Genomic DNA, 15,160 nt, shown 5'->3' with positions numbered 1-15,160 from the left:
ACAAATTTCTTTACACAACTATTTTTTAGATTCGGATTTTTCACATTTTGTTGGCAAAAATATTAAAAATTTACGCGTCCCGTTACTTTGCGAAGCAATACTTTGTCTTTCACGCACGCAACTCTAACAGGACCTCGATTAACGTTCGTCATTCTAAAATCCGGTTTATTCATCGTTCCAACATCGTTAAAATGATCGAGTTGCTTGTCAGGTATAAAAAAGAGGAACTCTTCTGGTTACCATCGTTCCTACGCTGCAAGAAGTATTTCTACCCGCAAATAACGTCTCAACGAAACCCAGCTACGAAGTTCCTTTAATCGTTGGCCGCTGTACGGAGAAGGTTTTGATCGATGAGTTGATCGCGTGTCCTTTTTGCTTCAGGTTCTGACAGCAAGTTGTCGGATGTCGATGGACAGCCGTACACAACGTTATTGTACAGCAACGGACCAGGGTACACGCAACCCAGGACTATTTTACGAGACGTTGGCAAGGATTCCATTCAGGTAAAAACGACCGGCTCATTTTTCCACGCTGCGCGTCTGTTTATTGGATCGGAAAATGATCGAGCGAAAATATCGGGGCCACGTTTTAAAATCCATCACCGCTTTGTCGAACGGTTCATTCCCGTAATATTCGACGGAACTCTTCACGAACTTCATATATCCCGCACTTCATCGTCCCCCTTTCCACCACTTTCATTTTTCTTCTTTTTTTTTTCCTTTCATTCGCATTTCCGTATCGAGGTTCCACGATAACGACGATCGCTCGAGCTTCTGACCCGATAACTTTTAATGTAACCGCGAATTGCGTTTCTGTTTCCTGAACTGTACTCGCGAAACTCACTCCACGCGTTGTAACTTCGTTTCTTTTTTTTTTAAGTACCGAAATTACGAACTCGGTTTAGCGGGCCGTGGAACAAGCGTTAAGAGAAACTGGAATTCACCTGTCGTAGAAAGTTTTGAATTCTCATTTTTGAACGATTGTACAATTTCGGCTGCATTATTCCTTATCGAATGCCTGGTTTTCCGCGACACGCTTTGTATTTTCAATCTTTTCATTTCGCGTTGAGAAAACAGTCTCTGAAGTGTATTATTCGACCACGTATTTGAATGAAATACACGTTTCCAATGTCCCCTTTGCGAAGACGAAATAGTAGCAACATTTTAATCTAAAATAAATTACACGCACATACCAATGCTTTTAATTGGATTCACTGAATTAAATTGGAATGCTTGCACATAGCACGTGAAGCTTAAATTACAAAGTAATGCACTTGTTTCATTTGTCGTTTCTATTAACTTTGAAGTAAAAATTTTAAAGCGAACTTCATCAAAGGGCAGTACAAAGTGGAAGTCTTTAGAGAATTATATCAACTTACCGCTACGCGTAACATTCGTATTAAAAAACCTTTCTATTATGCGATTTTGTTGGTCATACCACCGTGAGATTCATAATCTCGAGTCATGTACGATGAAATCGTGTCTCCTATAATGTAGATTTATTAATGCAAATACAAGGCGATCGTTTGCTCAGAAATGACAATATCATGCGTTTATATTAGCGGACGCCAAAATACGTGAAAATCACAGGTTGCGTTTGCGAGTGCATTAAATGCATTTCCAAGATTTCCAAGCATCTGTATGCGTTTAATTAATCAAACACGTTGCACGTTACAGGCGTTCGTTAAAATAACGGGCACAAAAGGGAGCACAACGAGTATATTATTATCCAGCGAATGCATAGCTTCAATTCACTTGTACTTGCTGGTATTTGTCTTCTCATGTGGAATCAGCTCCTCGTCTCTGTTATCGTAGCGATATAACGTCGATCTATATAGTTACGCGTTATTTAATATGGAACCGTTTCGTTGTCCACGCGAAATTCTTTGAATTTCTTTCGTCTCTTCACGTCGCACCCTGAAAAAAACCGAAGAAAGGGAGGAAACGCGATTCAGTGCCGATAAAATAAATGGTAACCCAGTTTCGTAAAAATAAAGCGCGTTTTCATAAGACTTATGCAGAAGAGAAGGACGAGAATTTGGAACGAGTGGTTAGAGGTCGGAAAAGATAGATAAAACAGATGGAACAATAGAAATTTTTCATTCATTAAAGTGACCGTTCCACTTCATTAGATATTGGTCTCTGCATGAATACTTCAAGCATACAAGGAGATAGTTTCTAAAAACCTATATCAACGGAAAACGTTATTTTTCTTACTTTGTTTCCTTTTTTGTTCTCGAGTTATGTTCAAACGAAAGCTTCCTTGACGCCATTCCAAATGCTTTAATATTAAAATAATATACGTGTACAAGTTTTTATTTGAATGTATTTTAGTGTCAGTAAACTGTTGTATTTCGTCTACTAAAGTTGAGAACTGATCGTGACAATAAATAATCGTTACCTACTGCTAACCAAATTTATTTTCTTCTTTTGTGTAGAGATGGAAAATCAATTTTTATGAATCTCATTCTCGAAGGTTCTTTGAAGTACCTATTGAAGCTAGCAAAAAATTGTTTGATCGAACAGTTGCAATTGCCTTTGCTAGATGTATAACCAACATTTGTAACACAATGATTTAATAACACTTGATACACGCTCTCTCATATTTAAATAATTATTTTAAATCGTGCAAACAAATTAATCAATCGCTTTGTATCGATTGCTTCTTATTTGGAAATACCAAAAGTATTCGTCCACGACAGTAAAAGATCGGCGAAAGGAATCGTCGCTTAAGAACCAATCATTTCTCTCTCGATCATTTTCTTTACGACTTCGCAAAGTAAAATAAGATACTGATTTTATTCCACCCCGGTCGTTCGAGAACGAAATAAAATAATCAGATGAAGGATCAGTGCTCGTTTCGAGGATCGATCGAATCGTTTCAAGTACTTTTACGCACCTACGCGATACAGAGTCACTCCCGTACATTTTACATGTACCTACGAAAATACAAATGTTTCAAATAAATTTTGTGTACAGTTCGTATCGATAAAGTTTGTAACGCGTACCCTCGACATCAACAAGCTACTGTACGTTTACCCAATTCGATTCGATCGGTTAACTCTGCCGAACGGCTGTTATTAGCCACGATAACTCTGTTTGCTTCACGGTGGAATATCGTTTTCGTCGTTCATCGAGGAATTCAGAGGATTCTCGAGGAGCCGGCGCTCGGGGGGAGCCTGAATGATGAATGACAACTGCACAGGTCTACGATATTTAAGCCATCCTCCCGAGCGGACAATAATTCCCGGCGAAATCGTAACGGAGCCACGTAGATTTCGGCCAGCAATTGCGGAACGGTTCGTAAGAGAGGTAGCTCTCCCGCGGGGGTTACCGCTCCTTTTCCTTCGATCCCGATGTTTTACGACGGCTCTTTAACCTTTTCTTCTGACACACCGCGTCCCACTGCGTCTGGCAGCCCTGTTTAATTCAGTGAAAACGGATTTCCTGCCTCGCGGCGCGAGGTGACGTATTCATTTTTGATTTATGCCACTTCCGCTGGGGCGGCAACTTTTGCTCGAGTGTGAAGAAGTTCACCCTTCCTGGACGGCGATCATTTTTTCATCCCTTTCCTGCGTCGAATTCACCTCGAATTCTGCGACAATCCCAGTACCTATCGTCAAGCGTCCCCGATGTGTATTTTCGTTCTATTATACACGAACGAACGCATTATTCTTGCAGTAACATAATTCCAACCGAATATCCGCGTATGGGCTGCAGCACGATTTCACCTACAACGAAACAATACTCCCGTCGAATTTATTTATTCGCATATTCCCTCGTTATACGGTTTCTTGCTACGTCTACGCGTATAAATTTCCTCGAGAAACTCAACGATTCAATTTTCAGAAAATTCAAATGGGGGGCTAATTTTCTAGCAATTTCAACGTTTCGTATCGTTCAAACAATAGCCGGTACTGCAGCGGTTCATAATTGGACGAAAATGAATTTCGCTCTCCCCGTTTCCCACGCTCCCGTTTCTAATTCTTGGCCGAACGCTCGACTGGCAAGAAAGCCAATGACACGGGTAATAAAGCAGAGCTGTTGCGCGGGGTATTTCGCGAGCAACGAGAACGGTACGGGGGATTCGAGGTTGTTCGACTCGATCGTTCACGGGACAGGAGACGGGGTGGAAAGCTTCGGAAAAATCGTACGAACACCCGACCATTCCGCGAGTCGCACGTGTAACACCGCCTCTAAGGTCGCCGTGTCGTAAATTATGCGAACGTCCCGCGTGAAAAACTGCACGGAGAAACAGATCTGGAATCGTTCCAATGGTCGCGGAACATATGTACGTTATTAACGGCTCGGTAGAAATCGAGGTGTGTACCCCGAGGGAGTCGAACAATCTCAGTCGACGTAAACCAAAGTAAACGTGCGATGACAATGTTAAAAATTGAGTGCATCGGATCGAACGAAACGTATTTCAGATTATCTACCATTTATTTCTCTTCTATCGTTATTATATTTACTCCTTTTATATAGCGCCGATTAATTTCAATAATAAATTATTAAATTAACTTCTGTCTTCACACGTTCACGATATATCACGTGTTCCAACAATGCTCTCATTATAATTAATCAGTTTCGCGCAAAGTAAACTTCCACACCGCCTTATCCACCCTCGCGAGCAACGAAAGCCTCCCTTCCCACGATCCATCTTTACGTTATGATCTTTCGCGGCTTACACGGGAAAGAACACGACACATTAATCCGATCAACGCGTTCCCCTGCGGTCAAATCGCATTCCTACTCGTTCTTATACACTCGTACGTCCGCTGAACAGCATGGTTCGAACGCTGTAAAAGACGCGAGTAACCTTTCGCGATCGCCTACGGACTCGCGTTTCTCCGTACGGGGTGGAGCGTCGATGCATCTTCGCTGAAAGTTTCGCGCCTGTCGATTTCAATTCTCGGCGAGGTTCGACGCTGCCGGGCCTTCGAGCTCGATGAAACTTTCACGCGACGTATGCTCGATAGAAATGCTCGCTAATGGCATTGTTCGTTTCCTACGGACGAAGACTTCCATCCGTCCCGCTCGATTCTGCGAGACGCATCTAGTAATGGATCCGTGCGCTGTTCGAACGAGTTCGAACTTCTCGCGAACTTAATCGACCGTGCCACTCGTTTATTTTTTAATGAACGAATACGACGGCGAACGCTTCGAGCTATGAATCGAAGACAGGAAGGAACATAAAATCATTGACAGATTCTGGCTGAGCAGTCTAGCTGGAACCCTTCAAACCCGCTCGAACATTACGAATTCATTCGAGCATGCTCGCTCGCAAACTCACCGCTAGATGCACCCTTTTATTCCGTCGCGGCAGTTTGGACGTGTCAAAAGGTTCGTTCGTCGAGTTTCAACGGTGTGCGACAAGGGTACTCTCCCTTTTCTCCCCTCAATCCGTAGTTTTTATCGTTCCAGAAGTCGTAAACAAGAGCGCCGGGGGGAAGTGGCTGACGAAAGAATCAATGAAACATCATTGCGGACGTTGAGAACGTAGCGTCGACGTGGCAAAATATCAGTTGCTCGTGCATCATAATTACAAGGTCGAAATTGCAGGCTCCCATCCCTTGGCCCCGGTAACGAGGCCGCCGGCTGGAATTTCGTTCACGCCGGGAAATCGTGGTACTGGCTGGAAATTTATGGCGTGATTTATCGCCGGTGTTCCGCGATTATCCTTTCGACGTGGATTACGAACGGTTTCACCGCGGCAATAAGGAACGGGCATGCGTATGGGGAGGGAGGAGACGAGAATCGGCCGCGTGAAAAGTAGCCCGATTATTCCGATGTGAAAATTGAAAGTCTAATCAGAGAAGGGATGAAATCAGGGGGACGGACGTAGTAGCAAACGAGTGTATTCAACCGATGATGAAGTTAATATCTGTTTTGATTCGCAGACAGCGGGGGTGCCACGTGCATGGGCGACGCACGGCGGGGAGGACGTGCCAGTGTTCGCCATCGGTCCTCTGGCGAGCGTCTTGTTCTCCGGCAGCATCGACCAGAGCTATATACCACACGCGATCTCGTACGCCTCCTGTCTGGGTCACCACGCGAGCCGCTGCTCCCGAGAATCCGCGTCCAGCAACGACACAATGAGCGTCCCGATAAGCTGTCCCTCGGCGGAGCCGAACAGCGCGGCGATATCCAGCGACGTGATGAATGACCAGGCCAGAAATCCACCCACGAAATCCGCCGCGTCCCTCGAACCTGCCGGGCACCGTTCGCTCGCCAGTGTTCTGCTGCCCCTTATCCTCGCCATTCTCCCGTCCCAGCTCGAAGGGACGAGTTAATGCCCGTTAGAGCCTCCTCCGTTGAATGCTACCCGGCTACGTTCGACCTGAACCGTCCCCGAAGAAGCTTCCGGCTAATCTGACCGGATGAGACAACAGGTGATCCCCTAATGATCCCGCGACTTTGGTCCAAATTCAGGGATTAAGAAGCCACACACCGTGGATGGCTATCAGGAGCTGCTCGTACGGGAAGGTGATTCGAAAGCTCTCTCGCTTCAGGTACGAGACGTAGCGCGATCGCATCAGCCGGATGAGGGTAAAACCGTGCGGTGTATTAATTCATCCATCCCGCGATTAGCGCGATGGAACCTCGCGGAACCAGTGTACAGAACCAGTCTCCACTTCTCTATGAAGTGTACGCGATTCGAATGGCAGTGGCTACCTTCGAATTTCCGTAGGAGCGCACGCGCACCCGGTATTGCGAATAATTTATCAAACGGGCTCGATACGTCGATCGAGAGCAACGCCTATTCTCCGTTCGAAGCTGTTCGGAAAATCCAGGGTATAGGTTAAACGGATAGCTAATGCACGGTCGAGGGTCCCTGCCTCTTATCTCGTACCGCTCTGTTACGTCGCCCGGCTCGAAGGGAACCGGGATTAATCCTAGCGCTTCTCCTTCCTCGGAATAGACTCGCGTAAAACGAATACGTGGATCCAGGGAAGCACGGTTAATCAGCGTCAAGAGTCGATAGATGATCTCGCGTGCTGCGCGATCCTCGAGCCGATTTCTGTTACGACCGACGATCAATTCGGAAGATTATGGTGAACCGTTCCGTCGCGTGTCGCGCGCGAACCTCGAGCGTTTCGCGAATGGGGACTCGATGGCACGTGAAATTGCGATCCGTCGGCGAACACCGTCCCGTACGAAATGTTTCCAACCTGCCTCGTGTACCCTCGCGATTCCATTCGCTTCGACGAACGGTTAATGACAGTTCTTGCCCAATTTCGCAAAGAATTTAGTGCCACGTGGCGGAGGGGACGGAGATTCGAAGCAGTTCGGGGGACAATTTGCGAAGATAATGACTGTCCCAAGGCTGCCTCGGTGAACTTTGCCGACTTTCAAAGCTTTCACGGAATCTAAATGGGGTTTACAAGTGTTACGTGACGGGGATACTTCAGCCGGCAAGAGTTTCCCGATAGACTCGAACTAACCAAGGCTCGATTAAAGGGGCGTCGAGCGTGTCGATACGGACACGATCGTCGAAACAAAGTGTCGACGAAAGTCACACGCCATAAATTTGTGAAAGTGATTATTACACCAATAGTGTAATACGTTATTGTGCTGTTCTTTCCTCTGTTCCTTTTTTTTTTAAATTGTGTTTAGGGTAAACTGAATATCGAAAGAAACGGAGTACGAATTGCTTCGTTGAAGAGTAAAAATGATAAAGAATGAGATTCAACTGTACAACATGCTTATGTTTTATTAATTTTAATTATGTAATGTGAGAAATATAAAGAGTATGGTTTACGAGAAAGGTAAGTTACCGTATGGAAATTAGTTTTTCTTACTGCTTCATTTTCCGTTTTTTTTTTTTTTTTTTTAATGAAACAGAAAGTATGAACACGCACGCGTGAAAACACATTATACGAGATGAAAGTACAAGAAGGAAAGGGATATAAATTTGTACGATAAAATGGAAAGTATTTTATTAACAACGATCGTTTTGTTAGTATTCTCTTTCGAGATTTCTGTTACTCGTTAAACTCGAGACTCGAAGACCGTCTCAACGCTATTATCAATCAGCCGGTTTAATCTCGATTTCGAAATAACTTCTCGCGAGAACGTGCATTTCAAGATGATTGAGTTACGTTTGAAACAGGATCGAATACAAATAGTATACTTATAGCGGGTTTCCCCATTAGCATTCGAATGGAAATTCCTGCTACGACTCTCAAGGAAACCGCGTTCGATTCAAATTTATGATGATTCGCTTTGTGATATCGAATTTAATAGCGATGCCTCGTCACCTGGAATTCCCAGGAAAGACGGCGGCTATTTTTGGGTCGTGTGTCGATCAGAACAGTGATTAGATTGGTCGTGTTCGCGATAAAAGTGTGGGAAACGGGGAGGATTAAGGACGAAAGAGCTTCAGCGATCGATCAGAGGTGACACAAACGACGGGAATCGACCTTTTGCGCGACTAAATCAGATTCACTTTGATCCTGGATTACTATCCGAATCAAAAGGGACGTTCATGAACCACTGAAACACCCAGATCCCGAAATGAAGTTTTTTACGTGCGTTTAGTAACACCGTACGATCGTTGTACACTGAAATTGAGATCGTGAACAGAAGCAGTTTCAATAATTCAACCGGAGATATCCAAGTTTCGATAGAGATTCAAGGGATATAAACAGATGTAACATTTCCATTTTTTAGATCGAACTTCAACTATTCTGATTTTATTTGAATAGTTTATATTCAGAGCATAACGCGTTAAATGTCGCATGCGATTCAAAAGCATTGTTTAATTTTGCCCAGGCTTTTGTATGTTCTTTCTATTTATTCTGGTATTTTATTTATTGATATTTATATTCCCAAAAATCATATTTTTAAACATAAACATTAATAGCCACCTGGGATACCAAAAGCTTCTCTCACAGTGAAAAATATGTTTTAATTATTTGCGTGAGTTTGCTTTATTTAAATAAGCTATTAATTTAAATTGAATAAACACGATTGAACTAAACCTTGATCATTTTTTGAATTTGAAAACATTGTAATTCACGCACACCCTAAAAGAATGAAAGTATTCTACTTTAATTCTTTAGAAATGTCCGACATATTTCTAATATTTCTACTTACGCTCGTCTGTCTTATTTACCGTGAAGCACGGTTGCAAATGATGTTTCGATTCATTTATATCGGACAGGTACTGACAAGGTCGAGTCTAATCTATTCTCAATTAACAATGGAATTGGAGTAGAAACTTTAGCGAACATATCTCAGTATGTATTATTAATGTACACGGGGATATCTGAAAATTAAGACAAGGCAGTGAATGTTACAATTTCTTGCTGCTGAATTATTCGTGTAAAGCATTTACTGTTGAACTTCATTGAAAATTCTTATTGTTACTTATTACGTCCAGTTCAAAAGTTATTGTTATTAGACTGCGAGAGTTTATTATAATTTTTACCGCTATTAAGAGAGGTAATACCGAAGGTGATACTTGTTACTCCGTAACAAAGTAACAATAAACAAAAATACTAGTTTGTATAAGTTTTTGTTCTTGAGGATAAATGACGGTGCAGATGAAAAGACTAAAATCGAATTTCTTAATGAATTTAATAACGTACACGTTCGCGAAACGAGTAATAATGTCAGTCTACTAAATCGTTCATTGTCCCGAGCCTGTCGCGGCGCTGCCGTGAAGCGGAATTAAGTTTGTCCATGGGAAAAAGCGTGAAAGACTCTACGCAACCGTCAAATGCTGTGATTTATGCGCAGCTGCTCGGAAAGACAATGACAATGATCAAACGATGAACAAACATTCGAGGGAAACAAACTTGGCTTTCAACTTTTGTGAAAGATTTCACGAAGTTAACACAGAGGTAACTTCGAGGAGTGGAAGAAAAAAGGAGTCCTCGAGCTTAAACCGTGAAGTTTGAAGAACGACCGTTTCAGCTCGCTAGTGAACTTTAAAAGGAGACAAACTCTTTCATCCGCCGTTTTCTTCGTCGTTCCCTTAAAAACCATCGGCTTCGTTCTTTTCTGTTTAGAGAAAAAATTGTAGCAACTATCGACAGGCGAAAGTTAAAAATCCGCTTTCGGCTCGCATTTCGATTATACAGCGAAAGCGTAAACGCTGTTCGGCTTTTCAATTTAGCGTTTGCACTCATTTTCTTCGCCTTTAGTTAGTCAATTATTAACTCATGGGAATAGCGATCTAGTAGTAATTGTTCAATAAATTTGACACTGCCATACTATGAAAACTTAAAGCGTGCAATTATGGATTCTGTGGACAGAGTAAGCTTCAATTTCAAACTACACGACAAGACAAAAAATAAATCGATATCAAAGTTGTACGTTTTACAGTGGTAAAAAGTTAGAAAAGTCTGACGCTGATGAGTTTACTAACTAGACGTTAAAAACTCGTAATACTTATTGAAAAATTTTAAACACATTATTTCTAGAACTCAGAATTGTTAGGTAATTAAAAACGAAGAAAATGAAATTCAAACTAAAAACTTGTTTGAAAATTTCAGTAAAATACTGCCATATATTATAACAATAACGGTAGAAAGTAAAATTCCACAAAATGGTCCTATAAAAAAATAAATGGTCGCGTTACTATTTCCTTGTTTTTCTTTCTATCTTATTTTTTGTTTGTTTCGTTTTCTAGTAAAGAAGCGCGATCGTATAAAACCCAATATCTTGAAAGCAATAAAAAAGGGCTCAAGCTCGAGATCGTTCGACACGTCCGCGCGTATCCGTGCAATTCGTCTCACGATCTGTACAACGCGTGTACGCCATAAAAGCATTTTTTCTGCACGAAACGAAGCAACGCGCGCCGTTTGGAAAGACAACGAACATCCCTGCGTTTCTCCCGCGATCGTTCAGATGTACCACGCACGCCCAGGATGCAGATATTCGCGAGGATCGCCTTGTTTCTCCCTTACGACCTGTTTTACGGGCGCGTGTCCCCTCGCAAACCGGTCATCGATGAGGAAACATTTTTGAGTACTAATAAAAGCGTGTCGCAAACGTGCTCTTCGCTTTGTTGTTGGCGAACGCGCTGTAAATGCGCTGTAAATAAGTTTTCTGATCGATCTGCAAACCGCTCGAGAGTGCCAAGATGCTGTTTACAGAATGTACTTGCAGAAATTTTTACTATGAATTTGTTTAATTAAAATGATTGAAATGATGAGCGAAATGTTTCGAAAAGTTATAAAATGGATATTTGTAATATTGTATTCCAATTGGTTTTACTGGTTGCTAGCGTTTCTTTCTCAGTGACAGGTGACCGTACATCGTACCGATATCAGGTACAGATGGGTTTCATCGACTCGAGCAATTCCTGTTCAATGAAGATTTGCGAGGAATCGATTCTCCTGGCCTAACTGTGGAATTAATCCGGGCCAGTAAATTTCGTGAACCAGAAAAAATTCGAACGTCTCGTCTCGTCGGAAGATTTCGAGATGGCGAAATCGAGCGAACTGTGCTCGTGATTGAATTGGAACGTTCGAAATAGAACCAAACGACCACCAGTCCATGTACCAACCCCTTTAGGCTCTTCCTCTCCTCTTTCCCCTTTTCTCCCTTCTCCACCTTTCTCCTCCCTTTTTTTCAACTACAATTTTCGCCTCATCCATTGCTACACAAATGAGAAAATCATCGTAACCTTGTTCCGTTCAATCTAGACGTAAACACGATCGAAATACAAAAAGATATATCAACGATTTAATGTGCTTGCTCAAAATTGTTAATAATATTATATCGAATATTGTATCCGTAGTTTTTAATCTTTAATCGGTTATGATTTACACATTTAGAGGGGTTGAGGGCTAATTAAACTAATCTCTTTGTTTCTTTGGGTGATACATTGATTAATTAGCCCCGTTAATTTCCGACGATGTTTATGTTGAAGCCTCGCATCGAACGAGAGCAGAAAATGTAATTAGCGGTAATTGAATATCGAAACACGTCATAGATATTTGTCGAAAGGGAAACAACGCCAGGGAGATATAGTATAGGAGTGATTTGAAATAACGACGAAGCACAAATAATTGTTTCCATTGTTTGCGAATGGTAAACTGAAAATGTAATAAACGAAGAATCCAATTCTGATCGATCAGTGAAATGTGTTACGAGTTAGTATTTAATTAGCGTGAAATATCGTTCGAAGGGGAAAGTTTATCAAAACGAAGCAAACAATTTTCTTTATTCCTCTTCCATAATCGATACCTTTCACTAGACAACGAAACCACAGGTGAACAACCGAGGAAATTGTGCTCACTAGCATACGTCTGCAATTAAGTATACCAATTTGAAACCGTTAATCTCACAGGGTCTCGTATGAAATCAACTTAAACAGAGAAACGAATACTAATAATAAACAGAACAGGAAATAATTACGTGCGTAGGTATACATACGTTAAGGTCGATAATTTTTATAAGATTTGTATTCGTTGTTTAGAGACATTACATATTATCTACAGACATACTTATTTCGACTTGCTTCGCGTAAAAAAAAGAAAAAAAAAACGAGGAACGTAGATTATAAAAACACCGTCGAAGTAAGAAACCTCTAGAGATTATTTTCTCACGCCGGTTTCATTTACCGTAATCGTCCACCGCTTTTCGTGCGTCACAAATAGTCGAAGAGCACAGAATTAACTTGAAGAACGTTGCACGCGGAAATAGCGATCACGCAAACTCGTTGCGTGATCAGAGGCGACAATAACGTCCCAAACTGTTGATAAAATAAGCACGAGGAGCTAACGATTAAACGGAATAGCGTCGTCGCGAGCACTAGGCGGGCCCGTAAAGTTCACTCGGATTCCACGCGATTAGAAAACCAACTTTATCAATTAAGATGCAGCGAGGAGCTCCACGAGGGAAGTGTCGTTCCGTGTTTCTCGTAACCGATGTAAGAGATGAGGACGTGGTCTCGTTCGCGCGCTCGTTTCCCTACCACCATGGTTTCCGGCTGCCGGGACAGTCGTTTTAACGAACGCGTACTCAACGCGTAGCTCTACAGAATATATTAGGATATCGATGCTGACGAAGTCGTGGCGTAGCACACCTGGACCTTACACTCGAATGACGAAACAAAATACATACACACACACACGCAAACAAGTAAATTGAGAAATTGACGTCGGCACTGCTGGCTCTCTCGGTGACAGCGATGAAAGAGGAAACGATGCTCGTTCACGACGATGTTCGTAGTTAAGAAAAAAAAAAAGAAAAAAAATGGGAAACCAGCTTTAGATGTTGATTATGTTTTTGAAAACTTGTCTGTTACACGTCGCGTTTATCCGGTGTGAGTGCACGTGTATGTATGCATGCGTGCGTGTATGTGTGCGTAGAATACGAAGGATACACACATCATGATTGTCGTCATCGTGCGAGCCTAGCCGAACGTTCACGATGAGACTCGAATTAAGGTTTAAGGTTTTTAGCGTCGCGGATCGATTGTAAAAGCGCGATAATAACGTGAGACCAAAACTGCGAGATAGAAGAATGAGCTCACCGATCTATATACATACATACATATAAGGAAGTGAATATATATAAATATATATTTCTGTAAATAACGTGGACACGAATTATTACAAATGGAATTTACTATAGATATCTGTATATTATTGTTTCATAAAAAAGGGATTGCAGAAATCTGCCACCGTTGTTCGATTTACTATTCCCTCCCCCTATTCGATTCTCCTTTTCATAACGATATATGCCGTTCTTTCATAAAAATATAATGAATTTCACTGGAAGATAAGAGAGAAGAAACAAATGAAGTGTCATAAAATTGCCAAGACCTGTTCCATTCGAATAATAACAAATTCACCCTCTTGCGAAGCCTCCGAATATGACAAGTTACCATTTAACCATATATTTTGCGTCGAAACGAAATTTCGAAGAACAAAACTAAAGACATCGAAGATTAAGAGACTTCGCGCGTTCGACACAGACTTGGCGCCGAAAATTTTCAGACCATACGAACATACCATTAAGTGCAAGGATTCATCATCCTTGCTTTCAGCAGCAAAGCCCGGCGTTCGTTGGGTCCAGTGTAATGAAGTGCAACAGCGAAGAGCGTGATTAACTTAACGAGCAAACGTATTATAGGAGAACCTAAATACCAATAAATTATATCGGGCGCGGTTCCATTATGAACCGGCGTTACTAGCAGCCCCCATTTCCGAACGGTGCATAATTCACTCGGCCCCCCCAATATTCTGCGCGCACTCGTACATCTCCCGTGGTTTTCCACTAATGTACTTTAGGCAGCGCTAGGCATCGCCAGGCATCGCACGTAAACACCGATCTTACCAAGTTCCAGTTCGTATGTGTGAGTGTGTATGGATTGGGGTCGCGATCAAAATTGCGCGTACGTCTTCGCGCGTTTAAACTTCCAATGTTGCTCCTCGAATTGGATGAAGAACGAGTGATATAATCGTGGAGGAAAATAATCTGTTCGTTTTAATTTTGAAAAGGACGATTGTACGGGCGACTGGTAATGTTTTAAATTGGTAATGCGAGGGAATACGAGTAGACCTACTTGAATTGTTCCGTGCATGGCGCACGTAGGCATTTCTACCAACTGACGTCTAGTTGCAATTAAGGTTCCTGCTGCTAACAACTTTAGTTGAACGCTGCAGGTTACGCCAGATCTCAATGATCCTTGGAAAATTGCAAATTGAATTGCCGTGGCCAATTTGAATTTTGGAGTAGTACGAACAATTTAGCTTTACTTGAGTGCCTTTTTTTTTCTTCTTCGCTGCTGTTTGACAATTACGATTTTACGAATATCATTCGAGTCGAGGATAATAACGCGAGCCGATCCCACGTTGAAGGAGGTACGGGAGAAATTCAGATTGCTTCGCTGAGAGCGCGGAAAATATCGTAATCACAAATTTTCCGTCGCTTCTCTATAAATATTGTTTTAACGCCGTGCAACTGTTGCGTAACATTTACATACACACGCGCTTGTTATTACAGCTCGTTAATCGCGACCGTGTTATTTCTGCAACATTATACAACATCCGACGATATTGAAACGGAAATTCCTTTGACGGTAATGTTACAAACACGCTTATATAAACAAAACGATTTCAAATTTACACACTCCGTTCATACTTGTCTCAATATGCAGTTATCTAATCGGACTCGAACTCACCCTATTCCAGTTTATC

General features: G+C 42.1%; 1 protein-coding gene across 1 annotated transcript in view; it reads left to right on the top strand.

Annotated features, from left to right (window-relative positions):
- The window catches only part of LOC143425504 (alkaline phosphatase), a 202,443-nt gene extending 195,957 nt beyond the window's left edge, over window positions 1-6,486 (top strand). The window contains exons 8-9 of the mRNA XM_076898369.1: window positions 382-503; window positions 5,900-6,486. Of these exons, the coding sequence (XP_076754484.1) occupies window positions 382-503; window positions 5,900-6,292 (515 nt within the window). The 3' untranslated portion in view covers window positions 6,293-6,486. The remainder of the gene's footprint in view (window positions 1-381; window positions 504-5,899) is intronic.
- Window positions 6,487-15,160: the final 8,674 nt, after the last annotated feature.

This window comes from Xylocopa sonorina, chromosome 7 (genome assembly GCF_050948175.1).
Source record: "Xylocopa sonorina isolate GNS202 chromosome 7, iyXylSono1_principal, whole genome shotgun sequence".
In the NCBI taxonomy this organism is placed as follows: Eukaryota; Metazoa; Arthropoda; class Insecta; order Hymenoptera; family Apidae; genus Xylocopa; species Xylocopa sonorina.
This window is presented reverse-complemented; position numbering and strand designations above follow the sequence as displayed.